We start from the raw sequence: 20,824 nt of genomic DNA, 5'->3' as shown, positions 1-20,824 counted from the left end.
CCATAATAAGAAAAAGAAAAAGTCCAAATCATCATCATATTCACGGAATAAAATATCATCCTTCCATCCCTCAAATGTAAACTCGAAAAAACGGTTATAACACAATATATTGTGTAGCCTTTTATAATACAAATCAAATTTAGGCTACAATAGAACGCAATCCTTAACAGTTCTTAGTTCTTAGATTAATTACGTTATTCGGTGGGCAGCAGAAACTTTGTCAAATATTTTTTTTACCACAATGTATTTAATAAGCTCTTTAAACTAAAGTGGGGGAAAATTGCATTGTTCATCTGGGCTCAGGAGGTTCGCGGAGCTCTTCTCATCCGGTAATTGACTAACGAAGTCGGGGCTGCGGTGGCGCCTAAGAGGGAAGGATACTTTCGAGTAGCCTATTCATCCTTCAACGTCATACCCGGAAATTTTTTAAAGAGTGTTGGACGAAGGGGAGGGGGGAGGATGCAAGCGATGATGAAGATTATGGGGTTCCTGTCTGTCTCATTCCTTCACATCTCTTGCCCTATAAAACCACAGAGAACATGTCCCTGACATTGTTGAACTACATGCGCACAGCAGGTGCCCGTTTGTTCAACTCGGATAAGTGATAGTAGAGATGGCTCAAAGCGTTCTCCTTTTGAGATTAGGGATGCTGATTCTCGCTTTGGGATTAACAGGTAAGGATTATATTAATTTAACATTTTTACTAGGCTACCATGGCAGGTTGAGTTATAATTGCTAATATTGTGTTAATTAATTTGTTACGTAATTTTGGTTTACGGGCCAGCTTTTATTATTGGATAGGCAATTCATTTCAACCAGTAATCTCTGCCATAACAATGGCAATGCATTCTCAATGAAATGTAAAATAGACTATCGTTACAAATCAGAGCAGATAGTAGAAAACGGTATGTTTTTCTCTATATCTTAAAGTATAATGTAATCTACAGCATCTTTTAAAATTCCGTGATTTACATCAGAATAATAAATTGTGATTAATGAATTTATTAATAATTTTCGATAAGTAATAATCCCCCCCTTCTACAGTTGTTTCACTGAATGTCACAAATCATCTGTAAATGTGTTTAGCCGAACCAGAATCCTCAACTCAGCATAGGCCTATAATGAGCAGTTTATGGTGAAAAAAGTCTTGATACATGGGGAAGTTTGCTTTTCTTAATAAAAACAATGAGTTCAAAGAAAGGACTATTATTTTTCTAAACCCCAAAGGAATTTGAGATAATAGTAAAAATAGATTTAAATGATAGCATAAAAGTCACAATAATGCGAATAATAACTCATACTCCCACCTGGACTTGTGTTAGTCCAACAATAACATGAACTGATGCTTAGAGAATTCTTCAACATCTGGTCATGCACTTTTGTAGCACTAATGAGAAGGATAAGGAGGTGGAGATGGAACGAGCATGAGCAGTAAGCTGCTTCTATTTTCCTCGACTTTCTTCTGACCAAGACGGTGAGGAAACAGGGGTATTACTGGAGGAAAGGAAAGGAGAGGAAGAGGCAGATGAAGATTATTGGAACAAAGCCGTACAGCAATAGTGACGAGGAGTAGTATTGTATGCTGCTCAGGAAGGTCAAGGTCCCAACACAGCCAAGGTCTTCCTGGATGCCTGGCAGCATACTGTACTTTAAACTACAAGGCTATTTATGAAGACAAACAATAGAAAATCAACACCAACATACGCACACATGCATCTGTCTTGTTGGCTCTTCCAAGTTTGTTCTCGTTGTCCTAAAGACTTAAGTCTAAATGCCAATATTATTTCCATAGTGTCTCGTTAATGTGTATGAAGTTATGTTTTTCATTGCTCCTCATTATCCTACCCTCTCCTCCTTCTCCTTCTTCTCCCCCCCCCCTCCTTTCTTCCATTTCCTTCTCCTGCTTTCCCTCTCTCTCCTTCTCAGAGGCTAAGGTAGAGATCATCACGAGTACAGCTGATGTGAAGTTGGGAGAAGACCACATGTTTCTCTGTAAAAGTTGGTACACTATTCTATCATCTACAGATTAAATGAATCAGTTTAATCAAAGCAAATAGAGCAGTTTGACACAAGTATAATGTTCCATTCCGATGACTGTCTAACTGAAAGAATTCTGTATTCTCTAATTTCTCTGTCCATGACCCCTTCACACATGCACAAACACACACCTCTCCCCCACACACCTTATGTGGGTTAGCAAACGTGGAGGGGGAAATCACCTGGTATAAAGATGGCATGGATGTGGATGAGGAGGTGGAAAAGGTGGATGAGACCAGCAGCAAGTTTTTCATCAGAAAGGCAAAGATGGGTGATTCTGGACTTTACACGTGTGAGTGTACACCTGACAGCGGACCTAAAAGCAGCACTTCTCTCACAGTCTTTGTCTATGGTAAGTCAGGGCACAGACAAACATTCATGTACAGTATGTACTGAACATACACACACCCATACACAAACTAACTACTGTATATAATCCCTAAAGAGCGCCCATCGTTTGGGACCACCCCACTCTTCCATGAGTTCCTGGAGGGCCAGGATGCAGTGGTTCCATGCATAGTGACTGGCCAGCCTAAAGTTGAAGTCCGCTGGATCAGGGATGATGAGGTTGTGGGGCGAGATGGTAAGTGGGGATCCCTCACGGCGAAGGTTTCTGATTGTATTGGGGTGTTCTGGTTGTATTAGCTCAGCATGTTGCCTGCCTTGGGATTGGTGGAAAGGTGACAATGAGTCCAGTGTAAACCTCTTTTCCAGCTTTCTGTGATCTATTTCCTTCCACAGCAACATCAACATCTGCCCAATCTCAAACCCACCCCAACCCTGACTTAGAACGCCACCATTGTCATCCTAACAGAGAAAATGTGTCTGGGTGTGCATTGGAGTGTGCTTGTGCATGCCTGTGTCTATGTATGTGTCTACCTGCACCCATGTGTGTTAGCTTTCCACAGCTTATGCCTTTTATGCTGTTCAGTAAAAGACAGAATGGCCCTGATGGTGGCATGCCGAACACTTGTTCGTCTTTTCATTTCTTCCCTCCCAGGTATGCGTGTCAGCGTTATGAGTGACAACTCGCTCCAAATAAAAAGCATAAAGAGGACAGATGGTGGCTCCTACACGTGTGAGGGCAGCTTCAGGGGACGGCAAAGCATATCCGAAAAACGTGTCATCTCTATCACTATCAATGGTGAGGCCTGGGGATGACATGGGGGAGGCTGGAGGGGGCAGTGGTGTCCATGGTGTGAGGTGGGGTAGGACCCAAGTGCAGGAGAGTCGGCAGGCATTGTCGAACAAAAGGGGTTTATTACTCAAAACCAGGAAACAGATAGGGTACTCACAGGGACATGGGTAGTAAGGACAAGACAAAGACTGGACACAAAACAGGAACCTAAATACAGAACCAAACGACACACAGGTGGACACAATGATGCGCGCGTGTGTGTGTGAGGAGAGGGGGACAAGGGAGGGATGGAAACCATGTGGTGATCTCACTTAACTGACTCCACAGGAACCAAATCCCACATGTTCTTCTTACCTCAAATTTTGAATTGCAACATTCAAGCACATACACACAAAAGTAACCCCTGCTTTGGCTCTTCCACAGCCCCCCCTACAGTGAGGATCCACGAGGAGGTGAAGAGAGTAGTGGCAGGACCAGAGACCAACGTTTCCCTTATCTGTTTGGTAGAAGGGCTCCCAAAACCTAACATTTCCTGGACTTTGTAAGTCTGTTTGTGCGTATGTTTGTGTGTGTTTGTATGTATATGTGCACACATGAGTATGTGATTGCTATGGAGAGATAATTTTCCACCCACGGAGATGGAGTTGAAGAGAAAAGAAGATAGCGATAGTGGTCATTTTCTTTCCACACACTTTCTACTGTGTGTCTGTTTATGTGGACCACGACGTTGCAGTCAACTAATGTGGCGTACCATTCTAAGAATGAGCGTGTGTATTTGTGTAGAGAGACTGTGTTTGTGTTTTGTGGTGTTGTATGTGTCTGACTTCCTTCTAGTCTTATCAGCAGAGTAATGTTGCAACATACAGTACTTATGCCCATTCTTTCCTTCCTCTCAGGCCTGATACTTTCGACACCACTCGGCACCAATTCAACTCGGACCGTAGCGAGCTGACCCTATACTCAGTTGTGAGGAAGGATTATGGAGAGTACGTTTGCACGGCCAAGAACAAGATATCAGAGAACAGTGCCATGATAATGCTGGATGTTTCAGGTCAGGACTAAAATACAACTCACTACGTTTGCCTTTGTTTTATGTCACTTTGGGGGGAAAAAACAATATAAAAAAGCTACATTAACTAAATGTAACTGTAAAACAGATCTTATGGTTACTAAAGAGAGCATGCGTGAAATAGTGCATATACAAAGTAGGCTACATCCGAAAATTAAGGATCCAAAACGTGTAGTTGTAACAGTATTTGGTTGAAGTAACGGTCTCAACTACAATATGACATTGTACAACGCAGCGAAACAACATAATATCTTAAAATTATTTTTTTCAGAGCACCCGGTGGTAGTCTTGAGCCAAGAGGAGGTGGAGGTGAATCCAGGAGAGGATGTGTTTGTCTCATGTAACGTGTCAGGCCACCCCACACCCTCACTGCTGTGGATCAGTAACACAGGACACCCTCTAGTAAGACACACACACACACATACAAAAACACACTCACACATACAAAAAACAAAACACATGACCACACACACAACCTTTATTGACCAGTTCTGTGTGACTCTGTGCCCAGAACTCCAGTGAGGGTAGGGTGAGGGTGGAGAATGGCTCACAACTGGTGGTGGAGAAGGTGGTGCCCTCCAATGGTGGTGTGTACAACTGCATGGCCATCAGCCCATCTGGCAACATCTCCAAAGAATTCAGCCTTCGGAGTAAGACTGGAGTATGCCTCCTCTATAGACTTTACCGATATATTTCACCAATATCATTCCTCCTCACCCTCAATCTGTCTCACCCACAGCCCCATTTCAACCCAATCCACTTTTCTTTCAAACCCTCCAGCCCCTCCTTACTTTCTCATCCACCAGAAACTACAGACTGTAGGACTGAACAACATCACCAGAGCCAATTTTATCACTATTCAAAATAAACTTTTAGATTTTTGATGTTGGTTCCAACTAACTGTCCCTGTACTTACTGTAAGTCGCTCTGGATAAGAGCATCTGCTAAATGACTAAATGTAAATGCAACAATTTTCTTCCTATATCCCCTTCCCAGCCCATCCCGGCCCTCCAAGCCAGGTGAGTGCCTACCCAGGCCCCACTTCGGTCATCTTTTCTCTTGGGAGGACACAGGTAGATGGGGGCTCTCCAATTACTCACTACACCATACAGTGGAGGAAAAGCGCTCAGGACACCTGGAGTGAGACAACTGTCCCAGCCATAGGTAGAACACATCTAACAACATTCCATACTAATAAATACCGCCGCAGTTTCTGCACTTGTGTGTACTATGGGGATATTTGGTTTGTAGCAGAACCATGCAAAAACAACCTACATCAAATGGATGAATTAGGAAGTAGGAGACAGAACAAGATGAAGATAAATACTATATATTTCACGTAGAATTGTATGGGATTGCAAGGAACAAGTGCAAAGTGCGAAAGTCTTTGTGTGTGTGTGTGTTTGTGCAGACCCTGTGGCAATCACATCCCTGAAACCATACACCTCCTACTCTGTACGCCTTTCCCCCAGTAACCACCTGGGTGAGGGGGACTTTTCAACTCAACAGACTGTTCGAACGCAAGGCATTCGTGAGTTTCACGCACACGCACATGCACACACACACACACACATTACGCATATCATTAGTATTCACAAACACACATTTCTCTACATTTCTCTCTGTCTCTCTCTCTCTCTCTACCCATCTATCTTTCACACACACACACACACACACACACACACACACAATGTAATTTATCAACTTCCCTTACAGAAGAATTTGTTTTATCATGTTCCCATGTAAATGTTTACAATATTGTAATATTGTATCACCTGTATTTCACTTGCTGCACATGCTCATCTGCCTCATTCACTCGTTGCAATCTTGACATCATCATCTGCTCGCCGATGCCCATTCACAATCCTTTTCCACCCCCAACCATGATGACATCATCACATTCCATTGGCATCCACCAAACCAGGAGGTAAAGATTAAACCTTGTCTGTTTGCCTGTCTGTGTTTGGGGTTCTGCTTGAGTGTGTGTCTGTCTGTCTGTCCTTTTCTCTAATATTTACATTTAGTAATTTAGCAGACGCTCTTATCCAGAGCGACTTACAGTAAGTACAGGGAAATTCTCCCCGAGGCAAGTAGGGTGAAATGCCTTGCCCAAGAACACAACATCTGGGAATCGAACTGGCAACCTTCTGATTCATATCCTGACTCCCTAACCGCTCAGCCATCTGCCCCTAATATGTACTGCCTCATGTTGTTCTGTGTCTCCCCAGGTGAGCCTGATAGCCCAGTGCTATTGGCACATGAGGGTAAAGGGGAGGGAAACTCCTTCTCTGTTCCTCTCAGACAGTTGGATGATGGAGGCTCCCCCATCACACAGTACATTCTCCGCTACCGAATGGTCAGTCTGCACGTGTGTGCGCATGTGGGGCCGAGATTATTGAACAGCTAGTTAGTCGGTTAGAAAATGTGTTAGTTGATCTACTGTATATACTTAATTACACGCACTTGACATTGGTCTGTGCTGTCATGTGCAGGTGAAGGAAGGTGAGGAGTGGACAGAGAGGAAGTTACCTTCCAACTCCACAGCACTGCACCTGCAGGACCTGCAGTACAACTCAGACTTTCACCTGGAGCTCCAGGCTGCCAACCTGAATGGCTACTCCAGCCCAGCCAAGCTAGACTTTAGCACCCCCAAGGCTGGTAAGTATCGTCCACACCCAACCTTTACCTTCTCCTACCAACTGAAATGTATTGCTCTCTTGAGAAAAATATTCTCTGTGTCTGTCTCTTTCTTTTTTGCTTCCCAGTTTCCAAGGCCAGAAATGGCGTGGGCAAAGCAGGCATTGTTGGCATCGTCCTGTTTATATTCCTGGTGCTGTTGCTAGCGGTGGATGCCACCTGTTGCTATACCAACCGCTGCGGCCTGCTCATGTTCCTGGCAGTCCGTCTGTTTGGTCAGAAGGTTTCAGGTCTGAAGACCCTGGAGGAGGGAGATGGCACAAATAATGGGTATGTGTGTACGAAAAGCCGGAAATGATTCGTTATGGCAATGAATGAAAACAGACATTTGACACATCTTATTGAGATTAGTGCCATATGATTTTTGACCAGAAGGAGTCAAAACATGGGTATAAGTCTCCTCTGGTATATGTGTGTGTGTTCCCACTGCAGAGACTTGAAGTTGAATGGGTTAGAAACCCCCAGAGGGAGTGTATCTAAGCAACAGACTGTTAACGGCAACCAGGTCAGGGCTGAGGTCACCTGCGACAAAGCTCCTCTCACGAAATTCGAGTAGGTCACCCCAGGTGGACACAGACAACTCCTCTTTTCCATGAGGGCTGTGATCCATAAAAATGGCTGTCAGAACCCCTCCATACAATGATGGTGTAACTCTGTCTTGCTTGCTCTTGAAGCTCTCCACGGTGGTCAGACATGACAGTCGCTGCTTTAGAACGTGTTCATCATGTGGAGGGGGGGTGGCCATTTTTAACACCCTTTTGATAGCTAGCATGTATTCACATCACTTAAGTCTTGTGCTGCCTTCGGGTCACATGACCCAAAGGTTCACAACGAAACATCATTGTGTTTACCCAATTTTACCCAATACAAAAACAAATAAATAGCATTTTCTTTTAACGTTCGCAATGTGGGGGGTCTGAGACAGCCAGACAGTTAAAAGAAAATTCCTCACTTTGTTTTTGTATGCGGTAAAGTTGTCGCAATACGACGGTGGGTCACAATGACTGATGGGTCAGAATGACCGAAGATAACACAAGGGTTAAGTCTTGACGGGTCTAGGTGAGTGAGAGAGAAAGCATGGGTTTCAAGAGACATTCGGCTCGTGGCTCCATCTCACATCTGTCACTCCTGCGTCTATTTGCATGTTCACAGACTGTATTAATTAACGTGTTGAACCATACAAATGACTACCCAGCCAAATAACTCTGACTAAAGGCAGTGCAAGACTTCTGTTCCAACTGATAAAGACCCTGTAACTTCTAACTTAAACCCCTTTCCAACATAATTTTCCTCTGGCCTACAGGAAAACGCCCTCCAGTGGAGACCCTGTCATTGATACCTGAGACAACGGTAACAAAATAAAACCAAGGACATACACAGTATTTCATGGCATGGATCCAACAGCAGACTTCCACAGAGTACTGAGGAATGGGGACAGTTGCAGAATTATATTTATCTGTAAAATGGAATATCTTATCAGACGATTATTATTCAAACCCAGTTCAGTAATTATTGTGTTTTTCAAGTATTACTTCAAGGCTGTTTCATTGCCATTGTTGCAGTGTGTGACCAAAGTAATCTATTTATTTATATATCATGACATATACGAGAGAATCTGCTCACACAACTACCAGCAAAATAAATGAACACGATTTAAAGAACAGTATCAGTCTTATACTGTATTCAACTTTTCATTTTATATTGTACGTTATCTTGTGGACACACCCTCGGTCTCCAATATATGTTGATTGTGTAATGATTCTGAAATATATAACACACTGTATATTGTATATACACATTACAGTTATGTATTTTAATATTTGAACATGACATTTGAAACCCTTCATGGTGTTATTTATTGTAAATGCACCACCATGTATTTTAACATACACCGTGTTCTATATAAAATGAAAATGTATTATGTTAACAGTTAGATTTGTAGGAACTAAATGTTCTTGACTCACCTCTTACAAATAGTTACAATTACAATACAAAATAGCTAATCCCAGACTACATGATGCTATTTATGATGAACAGGATGACAGGACACCATGGCACTGTTATAATGTTTGACAAGCACTGTTGGCATGAATTAATTTCTTGATAATTGTGATGATAGGCAGTTTTATGGACTGTTTCGGGTAAATATTGGTATCGCAAATGTAGAATGAAAGCAAACAATGCTAAAACATTAGGGCTGGGAATCGTGGGAAAAAATCACTCGCACAATAATCGCACAATATGCTGTGATTAATTGCAATTAATCTAGTTTTTCCCAGACTCGTTATCGTCATGTAAAACATTAAATTCAATCAATTAACACATATATATTTTAAATAGAACATTTTATGACATCTCGTAAACTGTAAACAGTCTCTCCTGGGAACTACAGAATAGTCAATCCCATTAAATATATGCAGCAACTTTATAAACAACAAAGTGTTTAAGTGCACGTTGAATATTTAAAGTTTAAACCCTGAAGGTTATCAAAAATACTGGACAGGGCCCTACCAAACCTTTTTTCTGCTGGAGCACTTGTGCTCCCAAGTGTAAAACTTTAAGGGCACAGACAAAAATGTAGGGGCACAGTCAGTTTCAGTTTTTAAACATTGCATCATTATTAGACTATTGAATTAATTACACAGAATTGACCGGAAACAGGATTGGTTATTTATTTATTCATTACATTCATTTATTACTTTTTGTATTCGTAGTAACATTGTTTCAAACTGACTGGCTTGGCCAAGCTTTGTAGCATGGGAGACTTGATCGTTTTTCCAACTGACAGACAGTTTTCAGCACATTTAGAGGCATCAAACATTTCCAGGGAGGGCGCCTTTGTAATGATAAGATTATCTCTTATCTGTGGTGGATGGGTTCAAACTACTCATTAATGGGAAATGTAGTTTTTATGCTGTATTCGCACCGGTATTCATGTAGGGTTGCAAATGCGCTCTTGGTTTTCAGCATGGCTTGCTGTAGGACAGAAGGGGACTCAGTTGGGGGGTTAATTTTGTTGACGGAAGCATTGTTTAAGTTTCTATTGTTAAACTCGTGTTTATTTTGGTATGTGCCGTGTTGGAAGTTAGTTTGCTTAGTTCTATTGTTCACACTGAGTGTGAAGGTTTGCAAGCTAGATCGCTAGCCAGACTGTTGCAGCGCAGGACAGATGCAGTAGGCTATCGCAGGACGCAGCAGCCTATGAGGTTTATCCGAGTCACGATTATTAGGCTAGAAGTTTAAATCTCTCTTTAAAAAAGAGGAATAAACGTTTCCTGTTGCAGATAACGGTTTGAGCAGTTTCAGGTTCCATAGACGCAAACATCGTCTTGCGTTAATACAGCTAAATTATTTTTAAAGCGTTAAACATTTCAAATTAATTGCTAAGATTAACGCGTTAACTTTCCCAGCCCTATAAAACAACATCAACCTTCAGACAACCAATGGATGGAAGTTCCGATACAGACAGGTAGGCTGGTGCACAAAAAGGAGACACATCACCAAGTGCTGAAATATATTTATTGTTGATTATATGTATTATCTTGGCAGATAATCAAAAGATAAGGCTACATAAATGTTTGAGTTACATGTTAGATCATGTAGACTAATCATCAAAGGCAAATTAACGCATATATTTATCATCAATGCTCCAAGACCCCGCCCACTCCTTGACGTTGGTTGTCAAGACCCCTGATGGCATGGTGAAGTCGTCTTTGGGGTCACCGTTATAGTTGCCGCAGACACCTTGGAGGTTGCCATAGTAACTGCTCGATATCGTGACCATAAAAAGTGTGCTCCAGTCAAAGCTGACCTCTAACCCCACAGATGATTGAATGGTTCCTCTAATGCCAGACACTGTGATCTCGATGTTGCCAGACTCGAGAATGACTGGGAGGGACTTGCGGACACCATCCACCTGGGAAATGTTGAGAAACAAAATATTTTAAAAGAAACCAAGATGGACATTTTTACAATCATCAGGGATCTATCGATTAGTTAACAAAGCCCACCTCCACACTTCCCCTCTGGTCAGACAGGATTGAGATACGGTGGCCTAAGAGGTACACAGTTGCGGAGCGGATGTAGGAACCTCTAGAGTTTCCCCGCAGCTCGTTCTTAGTCAGGATGGTGAAGTCGGTCAGGGTGGGGTCTTGTTTTGTGGTGTTGACCAGGGTGTAGGAGCGGGTGCCCTGGAAGGAGAAGAGGGTCCCGTCGAAGGTGGAGAAGTGGGGGTCTCCCATAACCCAGCATACAGCCTTAGACAGAGCCTCACACACCGCCTGGTCCTTCTCCACCACACAGCGCTCCTTTTCCCTGCACTGCATGTCCACACATGGATCTGGCCACACAAAATCACAAATGTGGGTAAGATACTGCTTGTTGAAAATAATTCATGATATACTATGGACATTATATGCTGATTAGGAGGTTCTACTTAGTATGTGTGTGTTTCTGTACTGTTTGCAGCATTACTACTTTACACAGTTAGAATCACAAAACAAATCTCTTCACGCATACCTCTGAGGTAAAAGATAGATTTACTTTGTAAGTTATTACCTTTCAAGTAGCAGCCCAAGACTCCGCCCTTCACCCTACACTCATCCCCCTTGTCACACTGGTTGTTCTGACAGGTGAACTGCCCTGCTTTGCAGCTGCACACCTCTTGACACTCCTCCATCATCACCGACTGGCCGGACTGACAACGACAATCAACATCATTAACAACAATACTAGCTGACAGTAGGTTATTTTGTTTCGTGGCATTACGAGTGTCAAGTCACCTTGTAGTACTTCCCCTTCACCACACAACCACAAGTGTCCATAGCAACACACACTCCCCCGTCAAACACCAGTCCTTCATCACACTGACAGCCCTCCTGGCAGGGGGGGCAGCGGGCAGGGGCACTTAAGGAGGCACAGGTGGAGGAGCAGGTGTCAGAACACAGCTCATAGTGTGTTCTTGCCGGACACTGTAGGGCTGGAGAGGGGAGGGAAAGAGGGATATCAGTGACACAAAGGAGTAAAAGTAGGTCCGATCATTTCTGTTGTCAATATCAAATGTGACTCACGACAGAAGGAGTTGTTTCTCCAGCTGATTACTGTGGCACCAGCCCCCTGACAGAGAGATGCATAAATCTGGATGTGTCGACACAGTACTTCCTGTCCCCCTCCTGGGAGTGTCAATTCTTTCACACACGCCTCATAGTAGCCAGATGGGGGTACTACTGCATGGCAGGAAGCAAAAGGGCCCTGGCGTGCCCTGATGATGTCACAAGCCTTCTCAGACTCTGGCTTTTTCTGCGGCTCAGGTTCTGGACAGACAGACCCTTTACATCCTGTCTGACATGTGACCCCTTTCTCTGATATCACCCACCCAGCGGTGAACGCCCCCTCTGAGAGTGCCTGAGTGTTGTCGGGCAGCCAGAAGTCGTCATTAAGTTCGTTGTTATAGTTACCACAGAGACCAAGAGTAATGCCATTGTAGGTGGAGGGGAGATGCACTATAACCCCGCCCACGGTGTCATAGGTCACCTTTAGGCCAAAGTCTGTTACAACAACAATGTTTACTCCATTCTGATTGACCAATACTTTTCCTTCACCTATGGACAGAGGAAGATGGGCCCTGATTTCATTCACCTGTCAGAGGAGAAAGATAACTTTAGCTGGTGTCAAGTGTATTATGTAATATGAAAGGAAAGATATAAAGAGATAGAGAGAGAGTCGGATGAATGGATGGAATCAAAGGGATACCTACCTCTACTTCCCAGACGAGTCCAGGAATCATGGTGATCTTGTAGATGGATGTCTGTATTTCAACCCTCCTGGTCACTCCCCCCTCGGCGGTCTGCTGCTGTACTATCACAGTGAAGGGTGTCATCCCTCCATCCTGCTCCACCTCCACTAACTTATACACACAGTCCCCGTACACACTGAATGCACGCCCATCAAACGACTTGTACTCCCTGACCCCGCCCACATGGCAGGTGCTAATCTTTTTTGGGACGCAGGCCAGCAGGCCATCCCTTAACGCACACTCTTCATTGGCTCCACAGGTGAAGGTAGTGTCACATACAACTTCACCATCGTCAGAACACACACAGCGAGGGCTGCAGTGCCCCCCAGTGCCTGGGATGAACACCTGGCCGCTGGTATAATATTGGCCCTGGTACACACAGCCACACTCTGCCACAGGAACACACATGTTGTCGCTAAGCAGGAAGCCATCATCACATATACATCCCTCTCTACAGGGGGCGTTGTTGCAGCTGTCATCCTCTTTTAGTTGGCTGCAAGTCTCAGGACAGCCTGGGGCACACACCTCGTACTGGCTGTTGGCTGGGCATGAAGATGCTAAAACACAGTAATACACACAGAGATCACATACACGGTAAATAAGCTGAGGGTTTCAAGAAAGGAGTCCTTCATTCACGATGCATACAGTAACTGCATGATATGAGTGTTTGCTTGCACGCAAGCACTTGTATGTGTGTTTAACTCACGACAGAGACTGTCTGATCTCCAGGTCTCCACTGTGGCTTGTGCGTCCTGGCAGGCAGTGGTGTAGGTTGTGAGGGCGCTACACAGGACAGATGCATGGCCTCCATACACACATAGGTCAAACACACAGTCCTCCAGGTAGTCCTGGGGGTCTACCTTGGCGTGACACTGTCTAAACGGGCCAGACTTGTCAGTTATCCGGCCACAGTACACCCCCGACTGGTATTTCTGCCTCTGGGTTGGGTGACATTTTGGACACTGGCCCCCTGGGCAATCATTGGAGCATCCCACAGCTCCACCCACCTGCCAGCTCGACCCGAAGGCAGTGGGATTGGGTGCTGGGCTTCGGTCCGGTTTGAGGAAGTCATCACCCGGTTGGCCATTCCAATTCCCACAAAGGCCGGCGGTGAGGGCCGAGTATGAGCTGGGCAGTGTAAGAGCGACGTGGCTCCTCCAGTCAAACTTTAAAGTGAGGCCAAAATTTGTCCTTACCACGCAAAAGTAGCCAATACGAAGCACTGACAACTGGCCAGACTCTGCCTCAAACGGAAGGTTTACATACTGGCCGAGTATCTGTAGACAGACAGAAAACAAAAGGAAAATAATACTAATATAGAAGAGCATTCAGTCCTGTCAGCATTTCACTGTCTGAATGTGTCTGTCTGTCTGTCTGTCTGCAAAAATTACAATGGCAGCTACTGTCAATTTAAGCTTTTGTAATAAAGAGAGTGGTTTCACTGGGTAACGCTGGTTTTGCTGAGGTGGAGCTAGCGGCGTGGCTGCAGGTGGACTGTTGCTAACTTCCCGCTGGACAGAGGGTTGAAGAGACTGCTAGCTAATGGCTTTCTGGGTTGCCGAGGAACAGTGAGTAACGACATTCTCTCTACAGAGCTCCAACAAGCGTGCCAACGTTGTGATACCACACAGAGTAACAATAGAAAACCCCGGGTATACTTTTGTTTATTTCTTTGGGTTATAAAGACCATTTGAAAGGTTTAAGTTGCCTGTCTCTGTAATAAAGCTGTTATAATGTGTTACATTTACATTTAGCAGACGCTCTTATCCAGAGCGACTTACAGTAAGTACAGGGACATTCTCCCCGAGGCAAGTAGGGTGAAGTGCCTTGCCCAAGGACACAACTTACTTTGGCACGGCCAGGAATCGAACTGGCAACCTTCTGATTACTAGCCCGCTTCCCTAACCGCTCAGGCACCTGACTCCCTGTGTTCAGTGGTGATGTTGATGTATCAAATGTATCAAATAACCGTATAGCTATATCATAAGCTAACCAGGCCTCTCTGCACCCTAGGCAGTCATATGCCCGAATTGTGGCTACTGTAAATAACTATTAATTGTACATCTTAGTAACCTCACCAATTCCTCTCCCATGCTGCGGTTCTATTAGGGTGATTAGAATTGAGTGATAGGGCTACATCTATAATCTTTATATCTTATATATGTTATATTTCTATAATTGCTTCCATCAAGATTCAGTACAACTGTAGAAATGTGTCCACAGCTTACCACTACTTTTCCAGGATTGTCGCTGCTCAAGGTCAGGGTATGGTTGAGGACGGTGATGGACACTGTCTTGGTGTAGGCCACTGCCTTGTTCCTCCCCCGGTTCTCGTTCTGAACCTGAACCTCAAATGGCGTCAGCAGGGAGCCTGTACCCACCAGACGGGACAGGACGTAATTGCAGGTTCCCTGGAAGTCAAACCTCCGGCCATCAAAGGTGCGGTAGTGGGGGTCACCAGAAGCTTGACACGTAGCAAAGGATGTTGGATAGCAGTCTCTTATGCCGTTGCGTAGCTCGCACACTTCTGACTTCTTACATGTGGTGGATTCACACTGAGCCTCTGCCTTTCCAGGGACACACCTGCACCTCGTATTACATTGGCTGTCAACCCAGAATGTGGTACCTGTAGGGTAGTGGCGGCCCTGGTACTGGCAGCCACAGCTTGTGCTGCGCACACAGCTTTCCCCACTGAGGACAAAGCCACTGTTGCATTGGCAGCCCTCCACACAGGGTTCCTTACACTGGGCTGTGGCATCTAGATCAATGCAAGAAGCAGGGCAGGCCGAACCACAGGCATCATAATGGCTGTTGGCTGGACACTGCAGAGCTGGGGAGAGGAGACATAAAGTTTATAGCTGAGATTAGGAGCATATGCGGCAAATGACACCATCCAACAAGAGGACACATAGAACCGGAGGGAAGAAATAAAGAGAAAAAACTTACGGCATTTAGTGTCCATCCTCCACTGTGGACTGATCTTTACACCCTTGGCCAGACAGGCGTCATCATAGAGTTTCAGGTTGTCACAGAAGAACATTTTGGCGCCTTTGTTGATACACACGTCAAAGATACAGTTGTCAAAGAAAATGCTAGGGTCCAGGGCCTTGTGGCAACTGGCAAACAGCCCGTCCGTCTTGGTCAGGATTCCACAGAACTCGTTTTCCCCATACCTTTTCTGGAGCTGGGGGCTGCATTCCGGACAGCTCCCTTTACAGTCGTCATTGCAAAATCTATCTTTATCGTCACCTTTCCAACTCTTGGCAAACTCAAGCACCGTGGGGAGGCTGGTATTTAAGGGGCTAGTCCGATCATCTCCACGATTACCGTTGTAGTTTCCACACAGACCCCCAAGCAATCGGAAGTAGCTGCTGGGAACAGTAATGTAGAGATGCATGTTCCAGTTGTACTTGACCTTCAGACCAAAGTCAGTGGTCAGGACAGCATAGCCCCCTCTCTGTACTATGTCCAGCTTCCCCCCAGCCAGGCTGATTGGAAGGTAGACAAGCTCTCCGTTTACCTGGGAAAGAAGGAGGGGGATCAAGGGGCATGATACCACACATTAGTCCTCATATTTATTTACCACAGACCTACCTACAGCATATGTTTATGCCATACTGTATGTCTGAACTCATACTTTTGAACATTTGATCTCTCACCTGCACCATAGATCTCTGACTGCTGACGACCACAGTCTGATTGTAGACAGTTATGGTCACTGTCCTGACATAAGACACTGTCCGCTTTCCTCTGTGGTTGTTCTTGGTCAGTACTGTAAATGCGGCCAGGCCCTGTGTCAGATCAGTAACTGTTGCCATGGTGTAGGTGCAGGTGCCCTGGAAGTTAAACCGATACCCATCGAAGGTCCGGTAGTGGGGGTCTCCTACCGCGTGGCAAGTTGCCTTGGAAATGTGAACACATACACCTTTCTGGCACTCTTCCTTCTCCCTGCATTTGATCTTGTCACAGGGATCCGGAGGAGGAGTAGGAGGCACTGCAGCTAAAGGTGGGCAGGGAGGGGTGACACAATGTTCACTTTACACGTCTCAGCTCGAGAGTTTTAGCAGAATAGATCTGTTTACAGATATATATAAGGATTAAACAGTAATATTGCTGGAAATGTGTTGCCTGTTTCTAAAAGAATACCTCTGTGTAAGCATTGTAAAGGTGTAGTATCAAAGAACTGAGTATGGCGTAGCGAAAAGTAACATCAAAGGATTTACCTGAGGAGCATACACCTGAGGTACCATAGCCATCTCTCGCTTTGCCTCCATAGACGTATACAGACAAAATTGAGTCTCCCTTGATGATGAAATTATCTTGTTTCTTACCCAGACTGACAATGCTCCACACATACTTGTCATCTGGTAGGAAAGTATTCCACTGAATCTGGACATTTTTTATGGTCTTTTTGCCATAGATATTCACACTGTGAACCCCCTCCCGCAGTGATAGAACTACTGCAGTACTTTTGAAACCATCCAGGGTGTCCACAGACCAATCGCTGGCCGACTGGGAGGAGGGTAAGATGGAGGTCAGGAAGGGGTCGAATGGTTTGTTGTTGCTGTAATACATCACCATCACCTTCTTGTTACTTTGGATCAACAGAGGATAGCCAAATGTGACACGCTCAAAGAAAGTCTTGCCAGCCTGGAGTTTCTGACTGGTTGTGGACTTCCCCCGAATAACTGTCACCACTGTGCCATCCTCAGTGGCTATGATGTGGGCCTGGTCCAGAGAAGGTCCAGCTGGGTGCATAGCAGGGACAAGGTAGGAGGTGGACAGGAGGCGAAGTGGAAGGAGCTGCTCATATACATGGTTGCAAGGGCCCTTGAACCAAGAGCACTGGTGCCCTGCCAAAACTGCCAAGGGGTGTTGTGACTTCACCTGCATCCCTGTCAAACTGGATTTACTCTGCAGCAGGTAGCTCTGATACGGCTTCAGGTTTACATTAATGTTCTTGCCAGCCTTCCAAGTTCCAATGCCATTGATTTTGACACTGGTAGGTGACTGAAAAGTGACTGTGTTGAGCTGGGGTCCGTTCACTACAGCCAGCAGCTTCATTAAGCTGGCCCCATGAGCAGGGGTGTAAGCCCAGTATTCTACCCCCAACTGGTGGGACGGTAGTACTTTGGAGCTGTCACCCGTATGATCGCGGGTGTTAAAGGCAACCAATGAAACATCGGCGCTTGAGGACACCTGGACAACGCTGAACGAAAGGCCAGATTTTTGGAGCTCTGCTTTTCCAGGCAGCTTCACCCATTTGGTTTCCTTCCCACCTAGCCTTACTGTGGTGGTGAAGGGGGGGGAAATTAGACGGATCTGCACTGTAGCTGGGATCCCTTGGGAGGTGATGGCCAGTTGCAACTTCTGACCTCTGTGATTCTTCTGGTAGTTGGTCAAGAATGCTGTGACAAACTCTTTTCCCACAGAACAGCCTTGTGTCACTGCAGACAGAAGTAGGAGGACGGGGAGGGAAGAGAAGGAGAAAGGAAAGTGGAAGGGTAGAAAGACATTTTGGAGATCAAGATTTTTTAGAAATTTAGACTTTTTTTATTGCAGTTCCCACAGGTTTTGAAAGTCCTTAAAGGTTTTTGAAAAAAGGACAGGAACCTTGAAAGTGCTTGAATCCATGTTGATATATACTGTATACGTGTTTATATATACACTGAAAAACAAACCATGAAACTATGCACCAAACGTAGGATATGAATAGAAATGCTTGTCACTCACTGTTCTATTCAATACAAAACTAATGAATTTGTTCTTTCAAATGGAGATAATACTCTTGGGATTTCAGTGAAATCCTGTGGGAGTTCAGTGAAATGTGGAATTATAATACTGATCCTCCCTGACAAAATCTGGGCAAATAAATGTATGCAGTGTATACTATTATTATTCATCATTCAAGTACAATATTTAGGTTGCTTCTTCAATTATCACACCCCTGTAGCTCCATCTGAGCCATTTCAAAATTACATTTGTAGTTCTTCCATGTTTGGTTTGTTAGCATTGCATTATTATTATTATTAAGACAAAAGCATCTTTGCTTAAATATTTTGATCAAATCAAAATGAATGTGTGCTGTTGAAAAGCTGCAAGGAAATTCACCCATGCAATCTAGCTTTCCTCCTGTCAAGTTCAAATACTTTTTTTGTCAAACAATATAACTAAATAAGTTAATTGTTCTGACATGCAAAATCATCATCATCAAGTTTGAAATTGGTAAAGCTTTGTAATTACAGTAAATCTACATAATAAAAATGGAATACCAGTTGCTATCATATCCATAATGCTGAATATTGTTTTTGAATTAATCACTTTATTAAATGTTTTCCCATTGCGACAATGCTAACACATTTTTACTTGATCCTAACACAATGTTTATATAATCTTTTTGAAGATGTTGCTGCCTTCAGTAATAACATTAGAGAAGTGAAAACTGGTTCTTACCTGAGAACAGTGCCACGGCAACACACAACAGCACAGGCTTAGTCTTCATGTCTGATTTATTGTGAGATAAAGGTCTCTTTTTGAAGCTGAGCCCTGTAATATATAATGTGTAAAATAAACATCAATACAATTTAAATTGTATCCAATGCAAACATGGCTAAACGTGTGCATACTTTACCTGTTAAGGCTCTTTGCAGAAAAGGTGAGATGTACAAAGAGGAGAAGACTCTTATATGGAGATGACAACCCATCCTTCAAAATCCTATTAATTCAACAAGATGACTGCATGTAAGCATAACGTCTGTGCATATTGATTTAAGTGCTATTAACAACCACAAACAATGAAACATGTCACTCCTACTGAAGTTTCAGGAAGAAATTCCAGTTATTATAGACAGACCATGCTGTACAGACGTACATTTGCCCTGATACAGGATATTATTTAACCACATCCTAGATAACAAACTAAACAGCTCATTCCAACCTTTTTTACCAGAGAAGACATTGTAATAATACCATTTACACATATTCTTCATTTAACTGGCTATAATAAGGTTAAAGCAGGCTGGCACCAACATATGTTGACATTCCTGGATGACAGTGCTGACTGAACAAGACAGTAGATCAAACACTTCACTTTCATATCCAAATGGGAAGGTTCTTAAATGCATGAGGTGAATAATTTGCAATATAATCCAACATTTAACTAGTAGTACCTTAACCTCATATTGACAGTGGTGGGTGGGATCCTTATTGAAGTCATGCAACTAAATATTGTTAAATAAATGTTTAGTTTAGCTTTTACAAACATTAAATCAAAAGTAAATTAACCACCTGATGTTTTACTACAGCATTGTTCAGTGACAAACTAGGATTAGTCAAGAAACATACAGAGAAGAACTGTAAATATGCTCACAGTAGTCTGTTTACACAGTATAATAAAGCTTGGTTGGTTGCACACATGGTTGCACATAACTTTAAACTAAAATAAGTACATTACATTTTTAGCTGCGACCAGCAGGTCTTTAGTTTGTTCGCTATGTCAGTTGGTCGGTCAGTTGGTCCACAAACATCCCCCGGTCACAGTTTTCACCCTTGGAAGCTGAAATTTGACATGGAGATCCGGTGTTTGTGTGTTTGTATGTATTATTATTTTTTTTAGGGGGTATGGAAGTGGGAGAAGCCTGTCACAAAAAGGCGCACAACTTCTACTTTGATATGTAGCCTACCAAGGGCGAAATAGTCAATCACACATTGGGTGGGACAGCTGTGGGACTTTCGGTGTTGGTGCATACACACATTTTTTTAATCAAAATAAAATAAAAGTCAAGTCTGAATGTTTGTAATTGAATAACACAACAAGGCATTTTATTCTATCTGATTGTCTATCCTGTAATAGGTAGCTGTCGGCTAGCTTGTCTAAAGTCCCATTCATACAAGCTGTAGGCCTATAGTATTGCAATCGAAATTCGCACTAATTCTACAATTCAAAATTCTAGTGGAATTCATCTAGTCGTTATCTAAGGGATTATGTTAGCCAAATTCTGGATATTTACCATCCATAAATATGTGCCAAATGTCTGTGTGATTTCGCGCTCCTAACACTCATTAACGGTGCACAAGAGTACAAAGGTAC

General features: G+C 43.7%; 2 protein-coding genes across 3 annotated transcripts; one reads left to right on the top strand and one right to left on the bottom strand.

Annotated features, from left to right (window-relative positions):
• The first annotated feature begins 534 nt into the window (after positions 1-534).
• On the top strand, positions 535-8,785 carry ncam3 (neural cell adhesion molecule 3). Of its 2 annotated transcripts, XM_067237145.1 has the most exons (16): positions 536-674; positions 1,927-1,998; positions 2,198-2,389; positions 2,483-2,620; positions 3,038-3,181; positions 3,599-3,716; positions 4,072-4,226; positions 4,516-4,646; positions 4,756-4,894; positions 5,241-5,408; positions 5,656-5,776; positions 6,471-6,600; positions 6,737-6,902; positions 7,010-7,211; positions 7,374-7,493; positions 8,245-8,785. In XM_067237145.1, exons 1-16 carry the CDS (start codon positions 614-616, stop codon positions 8,282-8,284), a joined length of 2,097 nt encoding a protein of 698 aa, XP_067093246.1. In that variant the 5' UTR covers positions 536-613; the 3' UTR covers positions 8,285-8,785. The 2 variants fall into 2 exon arrangements, with proteins under 2 accessions (XP_067093247.1, XP_067093246.1); XM_067237146.1 differs by lacking the exon at positions 7,374-7,493 and having other exon boundaries at positions 535-674.
• A 1,748-nt stretch (positions 8,786-10,533) lies between these two features.
• On the bottom strand, positions 10,534-19,281 carry LOC136943723 (IgGFc-binding protein-like). Its single transcript, XM_067237144.1, has 12 exons — positions 19,189-19,281; positions 16,959-18,182; positions 16,395-16,735; positions 15,682-16,255; positions 14,964-15,565; positions 13,442-14,012; positions 12,697-13,292; positions 12,011-12,578; positions 11,723-11,919; positions 11,499-11,637; positions 10,952-11,280; positions 10,534-10,857 (listed from the first exon to the last, which is right to left on the bottom strand). The coding sequence occupies exons 1-12, from the start codon at positions 19,235-19,237 to the stop codon at positions 10,564-10,566; spliced, it is 5,484 nt and encodes a 1,827-aa protein (XP_067093245.1). The 5' UTR covers positions 19,238-19,281; the 3' UTR covers positions 10,534-10,563.
• Between the last annotated feature and the right edge of the window lie 1,543 nt (positions 19,282-20,824).

The sequence above is a fragment of the Osmerus mordax genome, chromosome 6 (assembly GCF_038355195.1).
Source record: "Osmerus mordax isolate fOsmMor3 chromosome 6, fOsmMor3.pri, whole genome shotgun sequence".
NCBI classification, from domain to species: Eukaryota; Metazoa; Chordata; class Actinopteri; order Osmeriformes; family Osmeridae; genus Osmerus; species Osmerus mordax.
Note: the sequence above shows the minus strand (reverse complement) of the source record. Positions and strands in the feature narration are given on the sequence as shown.

Excerpts from the sequence above, each read along its gene's own strand:
- ncam3 (XM_067237145.1), top strand. The coding sequence starts at position 614 with ATGGCTCAAAGCGTTCTCCTTTTGAGATTAGGGATGCTGATTCTCGCT. Across the intron at positions 1,999-2,197 it reads CCACATGTTTCTCTGTAAAA|CAAACGTGGAGGGGGAAATC; the intron begins GTTGGTACACTA and ends TATGTGGGTTAG. Across the intron at positions 5,409-5,655 it reads GACAACTGTCCCAGCCATAG|ACCCTGTGGCAATCACATCC; the intron begins GTAGAACACATC and ends GTGTTTGTGCAG.
- LOC136943723 (XM_067237144.1), bottom strand. The coding sequence starts at position 19,237 with ATGAAGACTAAGCCTGTGCTGTTGTGTGTTGCCGTGGCACTGTTCTCA. Across the intron at positions 12,579-12,696 it reads GACTCGTCTGGGAAGTAGAG|GTGAATGAAATCAGGGCCCA; the intron begins GTAGGTATCCCT and ends CTCCTCTGACAG. Across the intron at positions 11,920-12,010 it reads GAGAAACAACTCCTTCTGTC|CCCTACAGTGTCCGGCAAGA; the intron begins GTGAGTCACATT and ends TCCCCTCTCCAG.